The sequence below is a fragment of the Artibeus jamaicensis genome, unplaced genomic scaffold (assembly GCF_021234435.1).
Source record: "Artibeus jamaicensis isolate MK-2021 breed Jamaican fruit bat unplaced genomic scaffold, CSHL_Jam_final contig_374, whole genome shotgun sequence".
Lineage (NCBI taxonomy): Eukaryota > Metazoa > Chordata > Mammalia > Chiroptera > Phyllostomidae > Artibeus > Artibeus jamaicensis.
The window spans coordinates 362,445-380,292 of record NW_026521808.1 but is presented as its reverse complement, the minus strand read 5'-3'; the positions used below and the strand labels follow the sequence as shown (position 1 = coordinate 380,292).

General features: G+C 35.7%; 1 protein-coding gene across 1 annotated transcript in view; it reads right to left on the bottom strand.

The window, feature by feature from the left end:
* Positions 1–1,366: 1,366 nt before the first annotated feature.
* The window catches only part of CLIC2 (chloride intracellular channel 2), a 31,364-nt gene continuing 14,882 nt past the window's right edge, over positions 1,367–17,848 (bottom strand). The window contains exons 2-6 of the mRNA XM_037153759.2: positions 16,411–16,520; positions 16,160–16,285; positions 3,811–3,917; positions 2,657–2,838; positions 1,367–1,913 (exon numbers count right to left, since the gene is read on the bottom strand). Of these exons, the coding sequence (XP_037009654.2) occupies positions 1,758–1,913; positions 2,657–2,838; positions 3,811–3,917; positions 16,160–16,285; positions 16,411–16,520 (681 nt within the window). The 3' untranslated portion in view covers positions 1,367–1,757. The remainder of the gene's footprint in view (positions 1,914–2,656; positions 2,839–3,810; positions 3,918–16,159; positions 16,286–16,410; positions 16,521–17,848) is intronic.

The window sequence follows — 17,848 nt, the reverse complement described above, 5'->3', positions numbered from 1 at the left end:
TTAACAACAATATAATCTAGTCAGAAAGATTTACTCTCATCCCTGACTATGAGGTAGTTATATATTTAAAAATATATTTTATTGCTTATGATATTACAGTTGTCCCAGTTTTTCCCCCTTTCCTCCCATCCATCTGGTACCTTCCTTCCTTGTTCCCTTAGTTCATGTCCATGGTTCGTGCGTGTAAGTTTTTTGGTTTCTCCATTTCCTATACTGTTCTTAACATATCCCTGTCTATTCTGCACCTACTAATTTGCATTTCTTAATCCCTGCACCTTTTCCCTACTCTACCCCTTCCCCCACCAAGCTGATAACCCTCCGAATGATCTCTATTCTATGATTCTGTACTTCTTCTGTTTTTTTGTTGTTGTTTGTTTTTTAGATTCAGTTGCTGATAGTTGTGAATTTGTTTCCCTTTTAATGTTCATAGTTTTGAACTTCTTTTTCTTAAGTAAGACCCTTTAGCATTACATGTGATAATGGCTTGGTGATGATGAACTCTTTTAGCTTTACCTTGTCTGGGAAGCACTTTATCTGCCCTTCCATTCTAAATGAGAACTTTGCTAGGTAGAGCAATCTTGGATGTAGGTCCTTGCCTTTCATGACTTGGAATACTTCTTTCCAGCCCCTTCTTGCCTGCAAGGTTTCTTTTGAGAAACCACCTGATAGTCTTATGGGAACTCCCTTGTAGGTAACTCTCTCCTTTTCTCTTGCTGCTTTTAAGATTCTCTCTTTATCTTTAGCCTTTGGCATTTTAATTATGATATGTATTGGTGTGGTCTTTTTTGAGAGGTGGCAGTGGTGGTGGCAGTGGAACAGGAAGTCCCCTATTAATGTATGGTGCATAAAAATCAGGAGGGATACTTTGGGGGTGAGCAATTGCAACCCTTGGCCACATCACACACCCCAGTGTTCCAGCGCCAGGAAGTTAAATCCCCATAACTTCTAGCTGTAAAAACCAGTAGAGGTTGGGGCAGTGGAAGAAACTGCTGGATGTTCAGGAGACTCTATTTAAATGGCCCACACATACTTAGAATGTATGCAAACCCACACACTCTGGGATTCACCATGAGGGCAACAGCTGGAAGGGCACCAGTTGCATATAAGAAGTGAGTGAAGTGACTGGAAACAGGGAAAGAGCTGGGTAAACCTCCAGAAGCCAGGCAGTGGCATTGGACCCTCTCCTATCCCTCCCCCCACACAGAGGCAGTCATATTTCTAAGCGCTGAATGCCATTCTAAGACTGGTTGGTCTTGATCTCTTCCTAGAGCTGATTTTTAAAAAAATCATTCTTTCAAGATTTTCTTCTCTGATATGCTCACTCTCTGATTTCATTATTCATATCAGAAATGAACTCATACACATATTAAACTAACAAAATTTTAAATTGTTTTAATGATCTTGATGGGATTTTTTTCTAAGCAGCAGTTTGAAATTGTGGCTCTACTTGTGTCCTTTGTAACTTCAGCCATCTGTTGAACTTACACATGGTGCATTCTAGGAATTAAATCAAATAGCAAAAGATCTTAGTAGTTTCTATATCATTTAAGATTTCAGTGGCTATAGTTGCAGTGGTTATGCCATGGAAATAAGAAAATTAAGCAAAAATATGAGGATCTTTAAAATACACAGTGGTCAGATACAGAAGATACAGTTTGTTTTCTTTTTCATAAGAGAGTTGGAGAGAGAAGACAGTATTTTCCATATTCTTATTTCCAAAAATCTTTCTAATATGAGAGCTTTTTCTATTGTCTTAACTACTGTTTAGCCACATTTGCATAGGTATTTTCAATTTCTTTGTCTTCAGGACATGTGTGGGTGAATTCTTCACGGGCATAAGCATTGTGGAGATAGCGCCAGACTCCTGAGAATTCTGCTGGAATGTCAAAGTCACGGTACTTCTTGGCAGCAACCTAGGGTTTTGGAAAAAGCAGTCGGTAGTAAAAGGCATCAGTAACGTGCCTAGAGTGTAGAAACATATCTCAAAAGTCAAGATCATTGTGTATATGTTATCTACATAAAAAGTACTACAAAAAAACATAAAGAATCTTGGAATTACTACTTTAATGTTTTGTGTACAAATGTAGAGAAAGCTATATGTTTGCAATCATATTTATATTAAGCTGTATTTAATTGTGAATGTTCAGGAGAACAAAGCACAGAAAAAGAGCATGTATCTCCCTGTTAGACAAACAGTGTGTTTAGGGTCCCAAATTTGTCTTATCTCTTGATGTATTCTCTGTATGTGGCATAGGATCTGAAATAGAATAAATTCTGTTCAATAAAAATTTGTTCATGATTACATTATCATAATATTAATAACCCACAATATTTATCCACTGTTTTAAGCATTTTATATGTCCTAATTTATTTATTTTTTTCAACAGTTCTTTGAAATGGGTAATATTATTCCTGTTTTATAGACAAGACAGTGAAAACTGGTTACCTGATATAGGAAAAAAGAAACAAGAAGTTTTTATGCTTCCCAGAGGAGATCATAGATTTCTCCTCTGAGGAGAGAAAGGAGATATACACTATGCATAATGATGATGAGAAAGCAGTTGTATAACAACCTCACACAGAATGGTCACCATGATTCATGCTGGCACCTCCCAAGCCCAGCCCACACCATTCAGGCTACCCTATAAAGACTTACTTTAATAATGTTCAGCTTGGGTAACAAGCTGCAGTCAGCCAGTGTCAGCTGATCCCCATCCAAGAACAATCTTCTGGAAATTGTGAGTTCCTCAGCACTGTCTGGATCAATTTCATCCAGAATTGGGGTGTTTAAGTAGTTGTCCAGACGCTTAAATTCTCTGAGGAGTGATTTTTCAAAATCTGAGACAATGAAGTGATAGGGTTACTTATAAATGTATTATGTTCATAATTAAATACATTCTCAATACACTTTTCACACAATTAGACATCTCTATACACATTCCTACACCGGCTAATAAAAGTCTAAATAGTCAACTACCTGCTGATAAGACAGAGTCAGATGTTTAAGCAAATGATGAGTGGAAATATTTTTGGACTTTTCTTGAGGAGATGCATTGGCAGGCAAGTTAAAAAAATATGTTATCACTCAACACAGAAGAGTCACAAAGTGGAATCAGAGCCTAATAGTTGTCATGACCCTGAGTTTAGTAAACTTCAAGAATGTTTGTGGGAAATTGTAGGTGCTATGGTTTAAGAAACCTTAAAGGCACGCAGGACTGGAAAAGTTGGGAGGGGGCATCTAACAAATCCAGTCCGGCAGTTAGTTTACACCTGGCCTGCCAGTGCTATAATTGAGCTGAATTGGTAATTTTTATATTGAATCTCAAGTTCTAAACCTAATACAACTTCATGCAAAGGAAGTTCAGAAAAGAGAGCGGAGAAGGAGAGGAAGGATATTCCGCAACATATTCTGCATACCATATTTTGTTGTGTATAATGCATACCCATGTTTTTGGCCCAAACTGTCAGGAAAAAAAATCTTTCATCTTAATTTTAGATTAAACTTTTATTTATTTATATTTACAAACTTGTTTTTTTATATTATAATGGAATTTTAACATTTATTTTTGAACATATTATGGTACAAGAAACTTTATGCAACAAATAATTACTAAACATAAGAACAAATACAAGGCATTTCAGGTACTACCCATGTATAATGTGCATTCTTATTTTTCCCTATAACATTTGTGCAAAAAAGTGCACATTATACATGGCAAAATATGGTATTCAGGAAATCCTATTTTACCTGAGTGAGAATGTGAGAGTGAGCAAGTGAGAAAGACAGGGATTTAAAGAAAGTCATCTTACGTTTATTTGCTTCCTTTTGTGTATTCTTTATGTATGCAGAAAACTTGGCAAAGAGGTTACAGCCCACATTAAAGGACTCCTTGTTCTTGGGGCTCAAGCAAGGGTACCTTAAAAAGAAACATCACAGCATTGTCATTCACACATAAGGAGACAGAGACCAGGTGTCCTAGCATGTATCATACTGAGAATGAAGGTTTTGGAAAATTGTGCTGGAAACTAAAGGTTCTGAGAAATCTCTCATTGGGAATATGTATTTTCCTAATTTCAGAATAATTTAGTTTCTTAAGTTCAGTGGGAAAGCTGCTGTTTAGAATTCAAAGCTCATTTACCTGTAGAGACAGTGATTACAATGGTACTTAGGTCCCCATACTTGCTCCTAAAAGTCTGGGATAAGATGTGGTAATACATTTTTGAAGATAAGTAGTAGGAAAAAATATAGCTTCAAATTATAACTTACAAAACAAATGAAGGAATAAGAATGGAAATGATGGATAAACAGCCAAGATGTCCTTTTCTAAGTAATACAAAGTTCATTTAGCATCATTAAATAAAATAATTTAGTCCTGGCTAGAGTGGCTCAGTAAATCGAATGCTGACCTGTGAACCAAAGAGTCGTTCGTTCCATGTACACAGTCAGGGCACATGCCTAGGTTGTGGGCCAAGTCCCCAGTAGGGATGTACAAGAGGCAACCACACATTGATGTTTCTCTCTCTCTCTTTCTGCCTCCCTTCCCCTCTGCCTAAAAATAAATAAATAAAACTTATAAAAATTAAAAACTATAATTTAATACTTTTTATTATATTAATAAATTAAATAAGGAAAACGATATAATCATGAATAGATGCAAAAAAATATATTCAATGAAAATCAGTTACTAATCATAAAACACCTCACTAGCAACTAGAAATGGTCAAGCCAGTTATCTTTCTCTTTTTTTGAATAGAAAGTAATATTTTATTTTTTTCTCATCATTAGTTATCCTTTATTTTTTCTTTTTTAAAAATTTTATTTAATTATTTTTCAAGTACAGTTTTCTGTCTATTTCTCCCATCCCAGCCCATCCCACCCTGTGCTCCTCACCTCCCTCCCATTTCCACCCCCCTTAGTTATTGTCCCTGTGTCCTTTACAGGTGTTCCTCTAAATCCCTCCCCTTTCTCCCCTTACATTCCCTCCCCTCTCCCCTCTCCCCTCTGGTGGCTGTCCCCTTCTTTTCTAATTCAGTCTCTTTGTTTTTATTTTGCTTGCTTGTTTGTTTTGTTGTTTAGCTTCCTGTTAAAGGTGAGATCATATGGTATTTGTCTTTCAACACCTGGCCTATTTCACTCAGCATAATGCTTTCCAGTTCCATTCATGTTGTTGTGAAGGGTGGTAGCTCCTTCTTTCTCTCTGCTGTATAGAATTCCATTGTGTATATGTACCACAATTTTTTGATCCGTTCATTTACTGATGGGCACCTAGGTTGCTTCCAACTCTTGGCTATTGTAAATTGTGCTGCTATGAACATTGTGGTGCATAGGTTCTTTGAGATTGGTGTTTTAGGGTTCTTAGGATATAATCCTAGCAGCGGAATTGCTGGGTCAAAAGGCAGGTCCATTATTAGTTTTCTGAGAAAAATTCCATACTGTTTTCCATAATGGTTGTACCAGTCTACAATCCCACCAACAGTGAACTAGGGTTCCCTTTTCCCCACAACCTCTCCAACATTTGTTGTTTGTTGCTTTGTTTATGATAGCCATCCTGACTGGTGTAAAGTGGTATCTCATTGTGGTTTTAATTTGCATCTCTCTGATAGCTGACGATATTGAGCACCTCTTCATGTGTCTCTGGATATTCTGTATGTCCTCTTTGGAGAAGTGTCTGTTCAAGTCCTTTTCGCATTTTTTAATTGGGTTAGATGTCTTCCTAGAGTGGAGTCGTGTAAGTTCTTTGTATATATTGGAGATTAAACCTTTGTCTGAGGTATCATTGGCAAATATGTTTTCCCATACAGTTGGTTGTCTTTTTAATTTAATACTGTTTTCTTTGGCTATGCAGAAGCTTTTTATTTTGATGAGATGCCATTTGTTTATTCTTTCCTTTATATTCCTTGCTCTAGGGGACATATCAGTAAAAATGTTGCTGCATGGAATATCTGAGATTTTCTTGCCAGTGTTCTCCTCTAGGACTTTAATGGTGTCACAGCTTATATTTAAGTCTTTTATCCACCTTAAATTTATTTTGGTGTATGGTGTAAGTTGGTGCTCAAGTTTCATTTTTTTGCACGTAGCTGTCCAGTTCTCCCAACACCATTTGTTGAAGAGGCTATCTTTACTACATTTTATGTTACTGCCCCCTTTGTCAAATATTAATTGTCTGTAGAGAGTTGGGTTGATTTCTGGGCTCTCTGTTCTGTTCCATTGGTCTATGTGGCTGTTTTTATGCCAGCACCAGGCTGTTTTGATTACAGTGGCTTTGTAATACAGTCGATATCAGGTATTGTGATCCTCCTACTTTGTTCTTCTTTCTCAAAACTGCAGCTGCTAATCGGGGTCGTTTATGGTTCCATATACATTTTTGAAGTATTTGTTCTATGTCTGTAAAATATGCCATTGGTACTTTAATAGGTATTGCATTGAATCTGTAAATTGCTTTGGGTAGTATGGACATTCTGATGATGTTAATTCTTCCAATCCATGAACACAGTATATGTTTCCATTTGTTTGTGTCTCCCTTGATTTCTTTCGTCAGTGTTGTGTAGTTTTCTGCATACAGGTCTTTTACCTCCTTGGTTAGGTTTATTCCCAGATATTTTATTTTTCTTTTTGCTATATTAAATGGGATTTTTTTCTTGATTTCTGCTTCTGCTGATTCATTGTTGGTATACAAAAATGCCTTTGATTTCTGGATATTGACTTTGTAACCCGCTGTTTTGCCAAATTCATTAATTAGTTTGAGCAGTTTTTGGGTAGAGTCTATAGGATTTTCCATGTACACTATCATGTCATCTGCAAACAGTGACAGTTTTGTTTTCTCCTTTCCTATTTGGATGCCTTTTATTTCCTTTTCTTGCCTGATCGCTGTGGCTAAAACTTCCAAAACTATATTGAATAGAAGTGGTGAAAGTGGACATCCTTGTCTTGTTCCTGATCTTAGTGGAAAAGCTTTTAGTTTTTGCCCACTGAGTATGATGTTGGATGTAGGTCTTTCATATATGGCCTTTATTCTATTGAGAATGCTCCCTCTATTCCCATTTTGCTGAGTGTTTTTGTCATAAATGGGTGTTGTACCTTATCAAAAGCTTTTTCCATGTCTATTGATATGATGATGTGGTTTTTGTCTTTGCTTTTGTTTATGTGATATATTGCATTTACTGATTTGCGAATATTGAACTCCTTGCATCCCTGGGATGAATCCCACTTGGTCATAGTGTATGATCTTTTTGATATATTGTTGGATATGATTTGCCAATATTTTGTTGAGGATTTTTGCGTCTATGTTCATCACTGATATTGGCCTGAAATTTTCTTTCTTTGTTGTGTCTCTATCTGGTTTTGGAATTAGGATGATGCTGGCTTCATAAAAAGAGTTTGGGAGTTTTCCATCCTCTTGGATTTTTTGGAATAGTCTGTGAAGAATAGGGGTCAGCTCTTCCTTAAATGTTTTGTAGAATTCTCCTGTGAAACCATCTGGTCCAGGGCTTTTGTGTGTTGGGAGTTTTTTGATTACTGCTTCAATTTCATTTGCTGTTATAGGTTTGTTCAGGTTTTCTGCTTCTTTTTCATTGAGTTTTGGAAGATTATATTTTTCTTGAAATGTGTCCATTTCCCCTAGGTTCTCAAATTTCTTGGCATACAGTTCTTCATAGTAATTTCTTACAATCCCTTCTATATCTCTGGTATCAGTTGTAATCTCTCCTCTTTCATTTCTGATTGTGTTTATTTGTGTCCATTCCCTTCTTTTCTTGATGAGCCTACTTAAAGGTTTGTCTATTTTGTTTATCTTTTCAAAGAACCAACTCCTGGATTCATTGATCCTTAGAATTGTGCTTTTAGTTTCTATGTCAATAGTTATCTTTCTTGAATCCTCTCTTTCTCTCCATCTCCACCTTTAATCTATCAGCAACTCCAGCCAGTTTATCTTTCCCAATGTACCCAAATCTGTCCACTTTTCACCACCTCCACTGCCACCTTTTGGGTCCAAAGCCTATATTACTGCAACAAGTTCATGAGTATTTTCTCCATTCTGATGCTTGTCTCCCTCACTACCAGACTATTCTTCACATGCTTTGAGAACGATCATGTTAAAATATAAGCCATATGTGTCTCCCCTACTCAATATCCTGCAATGTCCCCATTTCATTCAGATTCAGAGCCCAAGTCCTCACAGAGGTCTACATTGACTAATGTGATTTTACTCCACCTTACCCTTCTGTTCTCATCTCCTCCTTTTCTCTAACTCACATACTTCACTCAGCACTGGCCACTTTGCTGTTTTTCAAACAAGCCTAACAAGCTCCTACCTCAAGGCACTTTCATTTGGTGTTCCCTTAAAATGGAGTGCCTTCCTCTATAATACATACATGATCTGCTTCCTCTCTTCTTTCAGGTCTTTTTCTTCTGATAGCTTATTTTATGTGAGGCCTTTCTCTGGCCACCCTATCTAACATTGCAACCTTTCTCTTGTCTTCTTCCCTTCCTTGCCTTATTTTTTCTTAGTATTTATCATCATCTAAAATAGTTTATATCTGCTTTTTATCTTGCTTATTTATTGTCTTCCCCAACTAGAATTTAAGGTCTACTAGGCCAGATAGTTTTTGCTCTTTTTATTCACTAATGTGTCCCAAGTGCCTTGAGTAGTACCTAATACTTAGTAAGTATTCAGTAAATATTTGTTGAATGATTAAATGACTTCATTAATTTTGTAAACTTCATAAAAGTCATCCATCAAAACCTTTCATCAAGCATCATATTAAATGGTGAAATGTTTTGGGGAAAGACAAATCAAAACCATGAGATTACTACCTTACACTGTTAGAATGACTATTTTAATAAGACATGTAATAACAAGTGTTGGAGAGGTTGTGGAGAAAAAGGAACCTTCATTCACTGCTGGTGGGAATGTACATTGGTGTAGCCACTATGGAAAACAGTATGGAAGTTCATTAAAAAAATTAAGAATAAGATTATCATATAATCCAGCAATCCCTCTTCTGGGTATCTAACCCCATAATTTGAAAACACTTGTTTATAAAGATATATGTACCCCTATGTTGGATTTGATGGATGACTGGATAAAAAAGATGTGGTACATATAGGGTGGGGGAAAATAGGTTTACAATTGTTTGTCTGAAACTTATATAGTGTTATTAGCCAGTATTACCTCAATAAACAGGAGAAAATATTTTTTAAAAAGAAGGCAATCCATCCATATTGTTGCAAATGGCAAGATTTAATTCTTTTTATTTCTGCATAATATTTCATTGTATATATATCACATCTTCATCCATTCATCTATCTATGAGCATCTAGGTTGGTTCCATATCTTGACTACTGTAAATAATACTGTAATGAACATAGGGTGCATGCAAAATGAAACGAAAGTAGGTTTACAGTTGCTCATATAGGAAACTATACAATAATTACTAAATAATAATAGAAGAATAAACTCTGTGTTTCCCATACTCACAGTGTATAACTACTTTTGCCTCACTCTGTATATCTTTTTGAATTAGTGTTTTGCCATTTGTGTTAACATGGGTGAATCTAAAGGGTATTATGTTAAGTGAATTAAGTCACACAGAGAAAACAAAATACTGTATGGTTTCACTTATATGTGAAATCTAAAAAAAAAAAAAGCAAACAATCAAACAAAAACATACCAATAGAAACAGAGACCAGAGGGATAGTTAACAGAAGAGATGGGATTGTGAAAATATTTATAAAATATTTGTCAAATTATTTTAAAGTAATCCTTTATTTTTTAGTTACAGTTACATACAATACTAGTTTCATGTGTACAACTCAGTAATTAGACATTATATAACTTACTAAGTGATAATCTCAATAAATCTAGTACCCATCTGACACCATAGAGGGGGGAATCCCCCCAAAATGAAATTATTTTCTGGAGGGTGGGCTGGCTCCTCATAGTACAGGCTTCTTGCATTAAGTGAGTGTTCTAGAAGCCCATCTATATCAGTGTATCAGCTGGCATTGTTGTGAGAGGCTATATTTGGCTTCAGTGAATTTTTTGAAGATTTTTTCTGTCATGACTTTAATCTTATTTTATTTTTTTCAATTATATTTGTCCTCATTTTCCCCTCCATTTTTCTCCCCGACTGCTAAGTGAAATAAGCCAGGCAGTGAAAGACAAATACTGTATGATTTCAGCTATAAGTAAAGATTCTTTCAATGTATTTGCCCATTACATGATGGGTGACTTGCAAGCACACCTTGCCCACACCATGCTGAGTGTTCAGTAGTTTTTGGTATAAAAAACAGCATGACCCCCATGCCCCACCATCCCTGTTCACTCAATGTCTCCTTGAGCAACTGCTTTTTGTTTCCTTGGATGAAAAAAATTCTTCAAAGGGAAACATTTTGTGATGAGGAAGAGCTGTAACAAAAAGTGGCAGAAGCACTAGTCGGCATCAAAAATTGACAATACCAAAAACTGTTTTGAACAGTGGAAAAAAATGTCTCTGTGGGAGTATTGCCTCAAATGAAGAGTACTTTGAAGGTGACTGAAGTTTAAACATATAAGAATAAATACATAATTTTTATAAATGAATTTTGTTTTTTGGTGAGGTCCCTCCCTGTACAGAATTATCACAATGTTATCGACTACATTCCTTATGCTGTACTTTACATTCCTGTGAGTATTCTGTAACTACCAACTTGTACTTCTTTATACCTTCACCTTTTACACCCATACACCAATCCTCCTCCCCTCTGTCAACTGTCAAAAATGTTCTCTGTGTTGTTGTTTAGCTTCCTGTTAAAGATGAGATCATATGGTATTTGTCTTTCAATGCCTGGCCTATTTCACTCAGCATAATGCTTTCCAGTTCCATCCATGTTGTTGTGAAGGGTAGTAGCTCCTTTTTTCTCTCTGCTGCATAGAATTCCATTGTGTATATATACCACAATTTTTTGATCCGTTCATTTACTGACGGGCACCTAGGTTACTTCCAACTCTTGGCTATTGTAAATTGTGCTGCTATGAACATTGTGGTGCATAGGTTCTTTCATATTGATATTTTAGGATTCTTGGGATATAATCCCAGCAGTGGAATTTCTGGGTCAAAAGGCAGGTCAATTTTTATTTTTCTGAGAAAATTCCATACTGTTTTCCATAATGGTTGTACGAGTCTGCAATCCCACCAACAGTAAACTAAGGACCCCTTTTCCCCACAACCTCTCCAACATTTGTTGTTTGTTGCTTTGTTTATGATAGCCATCCTGACTGGTGTAAAGTGGTATCTCATTGTGGTTTTAATTTGCATCTCTCTGATGGCTAGTGATATTGAGCATCTCTTCATGTGTCTTTGGATCTTCTGTATATTCTTCTTGGAGAAGTGTCTGTTCAAGTCCTTTTCGCATTTTTTAATTGGGTTAGATGTCTTCCTAGAGTGGAGTCGTGTAAGTTCTTTGTATATTTTGGGGATTAAACCTTTGTCTGAGGCATCATTGGCAAATATGTTTTCCCATACAGTTGGTTGTCTTTTTAATTTAATACTGTTTTCTTTGGCTATGCAGAAGCTTTTTATTTTGATGAGATGCCATTTGTTTATTCTTTCCTTTATATTCCTTGCTCTAGGGGACATATCAGTAAAAATGTTGCTGCATGGAATATCTGAGATTTTCTTTTCTTGCCAATGTTCTCCTCTAGGACTTTAATGGTGTCACAGCTTATATTTAAGTCTTTTATCCACCTTAAATTTATTTTGGTGTATGGTGTAGGTCTGTGCTCAAGTTTCATTTTTTTGCACATAGCTGTCCAGTTCTCCCAACACCATTTGTTGAAGAGGCTATCTTTACTCCATTTTATGTTACTGCCCCCTTTGTCAAATATTAATTGACTGTAGAGAGTTGGGTTGATTTCTGGGCTCTCTGTTCTGTTCCATTGGTCTATGTATGCACCACTTCTTATCCACTGATCTATTGATAAATACTTAGGTTGCTTCTATACCTTGGCAATTATAAATAATGCTGCAATGAAGATACAGTTGTGTATGTCTTTTCAATTTACTCTTTTGGGTTTCTTAGAATAAATATCCAGAAGTAGAATTGCTGGGTCTTGCCTTGTTTCTTATCATATAGTCTTTGTTTTAAAGCCTATTTTTTTGTATAAGTATTGCTAGCCTAAATTTTTTGTTTTTTTGTTTCAATTTTCCTGAAACATCTTTTCCATCCTTTACTTTCAGTCTATGTGTCTTTTGATGTGAAGTGAGTCTCTTATAGACAGCTTATGTAAGGATTTTGTTTTGTTGTCCATCCAGCCTCCATATGATTTTTGATTGGAGCATTTAATCCATTTACATTTAAAGTACTTGTTGGTAAATATGAATTTATCATCACTATTGTTCATATTTATATTTTTTCTTCTCTTTAAAGAAGACCCTTTAATATATTTGCAATATGGGTTTGGTGGTGATGAACTCCTTCAGATTTTTCTTGTCTAGGAAGCTAGTTACCTGTCCTTCAATTGTAAATGATGGCTTTGCTGGGTAATCTTGGATGTAGGCCCTTGCTTTTCATCATTTTGAATATTTCATGCCAATCTCTGGCCTGCCAAGTTTTTGTTGAGAAATCAGCTGACAGTCTTATTGGAGCTCCCTTGAACACTAACTAACTGGTTTTCTCTTGCTGCTTTTAAGATTTTCTCTTAGTGTTTAATGTTTCACACTTTAATTATGAGGTATCTTGTTGTAGGCCTCTTTGGGTTCATCTTGTTTGAGACTCTCTCTGCTTCCTGGGCTTCTATGTCTATTGCCTTCATCAGGTTAGGGAAGTTTTCTTTTACATAGATTTTCAATTCCTTGCTCACTTTCTCTCTTCATATTTTGGCACCCTCCATGAGGCAAATATTGGATTTGAAACTCTGCCTTTGCCTTCACTTTCTGCTGCATAGTGCCTGAAGTTTAGCCAGAAGTGAGAGGTTAGGATCTTCTCAGGTATTTTTTAAGCATAGGTCTAGACCTGGGCATATGCATGGACTTCTAGATTCCCTAGAATACATGAAGCTTTTTAAACCTGTATTTTCTTAAATATCTCACAAGTATCCTAGACTTGTTCTTCCCAGGCTTTTCAGTTTGTCTATTGCTTTCCTGAATTGTTATTCTTTGCCCCATTTGGCAGTAGCTAATACATTTGCCATTAAATGCCTTCCATGAATACTACCAGGAAAGCTGCCTCAGCTCTGGGGAAACTCCAAAGTAGGTAAAAAAGGCAAACCCTTGAGCGAGTCATCCAGAGTACCACCAGTTATTTGAAAATAAGGTTCATACAACCACAGTTATTTGAGAATAAGGTCCAAATCACAGTTATTTGAGAATAAAGTCCAGATCATGTCCTCTCTTTTTCCTTTCCTTTTCTCTTTGTTTCAACTGGGCGTTTTTTGGTAAGGGTAGCAACATACCCATGATAAAAACATTTCTAAGCTCCTATTTACATTAGATATGACCACATGAATTACTTTTGGATAATGATATGTAAATGAAAATTATTGAATGTGACTTCTGTGAAAACTCCTTAAAGCTGGCTTGCATCTTTTGTCTTATGCCCTTCTTCTTCTTCCTGTGTGGAAGTTATGTCTGTTACCTGGAATCCCAGCAGACATATTATCACCATGAATTACCTTTGAGAGTGTAGGCCTCACCTGAAGGATGGCAGAGCAGCAAGGTTACAAAGAGCCTAGGTCCCCAGTATGGAGGTCATTAATTATGGAGGTCATTCCAGCCCTACAAGGCCTCATTCTTGGCTTCTTATTGAGAAAAATAAAATCTATATTTATTTAACCCACTACTTTTTGGGTCTCTCGTTGTCAGAATTGAATTCAGTGTTTGATATATAAGCCAATAAAAAAATCAGAAGGATATAACAAGGTTATTCACAGAACAAAGCCAAAGATGTAAAGATCTCAAACTCACCTATTATTCAGGGAAATGGCAAATTAAAGTATCAATGAGATATCAATACACCCATCAGATTATCACAAATTTAAAAAGAATGATAATACATAGTAATAGAGATACGTGGGAACAGTGTACTCTCATACACTGATGAGTAAATGAGTACAAAATTTAAAATATATATACCATTTAAACTTTCCTCCAGGGAAGCTATTACATTGGAATAAAAGCAGCAGTACCTAAGAACATATGAACAAGGATGCTATTTATACCACTGTTTGTAATGGTCCATCAGTAAAGAAACAGAAGCAACTTGTATCAAATCTGTGACATGCACTGTTATGTAGACATTAATAAAATAAAATTAATCTACACCAGTAGAGTTAAAGGATGTCATAAAATTCTTTGAAGTGAGATAAATAAGAGCAATATTTATAAAGTAAATTATACTTATTATTATGCTTATATGAACCTAGAAAAAGGTATGAAAAGATACACAATAGATTTTTCATTAGCTGCCTTTGGGAGCAAGAAAAGATTAGGGAACAGATAATGTGAGGAGAGGAAGTAGTAGAGGAGCATAAGGGAGAGGGAAAAGAACAAAATAAGACTCAATACTTATAGGACAAACTTGGAGCAGGTACTTAAAATCTAAGAAGCCATCAATAATGGATGAAAGAGACCTAATATAGTCACACAGAAGAGAATCTAGAATAGTATCCCTTTTTTCTTATGTAAGAATTTGGACTGATAGAACCTTTTGTTTACTCCATATATTTATTTATGATTGATTGATACTTCATTTTTTAAGAGCAGCTTTAAAGTCATAGCCACACTCTTAACAATGGAAATTGTGAGGTAATAAATGAGTGTCAGTTTAAGACAGTGAGTTTGTGGTATTTGTTATACAGTAATAAAAAAATAAGTACAGCAGACTGTTTCCAGACACTATCCTGTGTAAGCATTTTTATGTATAACTGTTATTCATGCATAGACAGTGCAGTTCTGGCCTCTGGCTAACTATGTGAGGCCTGTTTCCTGCCTCTAGCCCTTGTATTGGGTATATATGTTCTGTCCTCATGCCATCAGTGATGTGAAAGCTTAGTCATGATCAGTCCTCATGGGCTACACAGCATTATTACCACATGCCCTCACTCTTACTCCAGCATGAGTTACTTTTCCATTCTAGACCAAAGAGAATTTACTTTCTTATTTTAAGTATGCTATGCATTTAAAACTAATTTGAAATGTTATATCTATCATCTTTGTATATTTAAGGTTAAGGGGGAAAGTTTATGCATAATAGACATACTATGTTTCAATCTGTAGAGCTAAGAGATCAGACTGAATAAAAGAAAACCTTTTGCCCTGACAAGGGTGGCTCAGTTGGTTAGGTGTCATCCTGCAAAGTGAAAGGTCAGTTCAATTCCCAGTCAGAGTTCATGCCTGAGTTGCCTGTTAGGTCCCTGATCAGGGTGTAGATGAGAGGCAGCCAAATGATGTTTCTCTCTTTCATTGATGTTTCTCACTCTTTTCCTCCCTCCTTTCCTCTCATTCTAAAAATAAATAAGTAAAATCTAAAAAAAAAGATCTTTAGCTGAAGATCTTCTGAGGGTTCTACAGGAAAAATATCTGATTTTTCCCTGGCTGCTGTGGCTCAATGGATTGAGTGCTGGCCTGTGAACCAAATGGTTACATGGTCGATTCTCAGTCAGGGTACATGCCTGGGTTGTAGGCCAGGTCCCCAGTAGGGGGTGTGAGAAGCAACCATACACTGATGTTTGTTCTCTCTCTTTCCCCCTCCCTCTCTTCCCCTCTCTCTAAAAATAAAATTAAAAAAATTAAAAATCTTAAAAGAAGTCTGATTTTTATCAGTATAAATGCCCTGAAACTTCATTATAGATTAAATAATGAGGCTGAAATTAAATGGAGCCCAAATTTACCTGCCTTTCCCAGGTTTCCAAGTCTGTCCTTTGTCCTTTCTTAATATACTACCTATATTTTATATAGTTTCAATGTTTTACATATACTAAATAAATAATTCTGCAGTAAAGTTTTCTAATCATATATGGAGTGATTAAGGGGCATTTCTGCAAATTTTTCTAGAAAGATTGCAAAAGAGAGGTCTGACATTGAAAAGGAACTAGAAGTGTAGAAGGAAGAATCCTCAATGTGCAATAAATAGGCCAATAAAATAACTTGTATCAAGAACAATAATATCCTGTGAAATGTATACCTTGGAGGAGCCAGTGTCTGCTCTAGAAATTCCTCAATTTTAATGAAGTCTGTTTTCAACTCCTTGTTATACAACAGGAAGGGAGGATAGGCACCTGGGGCTAAGTCCTTCAACTCTTCAGGCTTTCTATGATTTTAAAAAATAAGCAGAGTTAGGCCTCTCGATAAAGCACATGCCATACAAACACAAACATTGTATTGGTATCTATCAATTTCAATCCTTAGAATGAAATTTGTCCTGATTTCTCTTACCTGGTCATGTCAACAGTAGTCACATTGAATTTAACTCCTTTAAGCCAAAGGATCATGAAAAGGCGTTGGCAAAAAGGACAGTTTCCAATACTCTCCCCATCACTTCCAGCCTATTAAGATAAAGAAAGGCCTCATTCATTCATTTTCTCAACAAGTACATACTAAGTACCTCCTGGAAAATGAGCTAGTTGCTAGATACAAAGTTAAAAGTCCTTAATCTCATGGATTCTACGATTTGTAGGAAGAGAGAGATAATGGATCAAATAATCTCATTCTATGTAAAATTACAAGTGTGATGACTACATAATAATAAATTATATATAGCATATAATTATATAGCATATACTAATATGATATATATCCTGGCAATGTATATTTATATAATATATAATAATATATTGTGTTATAATCTTATATAAGTATATATTACCAGGATATATATATATATGACCATTTCCTATGATGGAAATTTCAGATATTCCAAAATTTTTGCTACTCTATTTCAGTAACAAATATTTTTTGGTATATAAGTTGTTCTATCTCTGAGATTATATTTCTAGAGTTAATATTTAAAATGAGAATGCTGAGTAAAAAGTATATGCATTGTCCATTTTTATTGATCCTGCCAAATTTTCTTCCTGAAAGGTATTTTCCATATGTTTATTGGCTATTTGATTTCCTTATTATATGAAGTATTTGTTCATGAAAATTTTACATTTTTCTATTAAGATGATGACTTTTCCCTTAATGATTTGGAAAAATTATTTGTATTATAAAGATATTAACTCTTTTTGATACACATTACATATAATTTTTAGAAAGCATGTCTCATGTAAATTTAAATTTTATGTAAAATACATTTTTTTCTCTGTGCAGTCTAGTTTTTCTGATATGCTTATATAACCATTATGTATCTATCAAGATTACAAAAAATTCCTTTGTTACTTGGTTTTCCTATAAAGAACTTCTCTAATTTTTTTCTAGTACCTCTATGATTTATTTTTTGCACTTGTTTCACCTATGTGGAATTTATGTTGGTGTAAGAAGTATATTGAGGGACTTCTGCCAAGATGGAGGCATAGGTGGAAGCACTGTGCCTTTGCACACAACCAAGTTTAAAAACAACAAAGTTTTAGCAACAAAAAAGCAGCCAAACCACAGAAAATTGAACTATACAGAACTCTGACAACAATGAACCCTTCAGCCAAACCGGTAAGAGGGGCAGAGCCAGCAGCAGAGTGGGGTTGGGTAGGAAAGATCCACCAAATGAACCAGGCACACAACCCAGGCATGCCTGCAGCTGTGGGCGGATCCCAGGTGTGGAGTAGTGGGCAGACCCACTGAGGGTGCAAGGCAGTGGCCTCACTGAGGGCTGACCACAGTCACACATTCGCACGCAGATAAACTGTAAACCGGTGAAGGAGTGAGTGGTGAGACA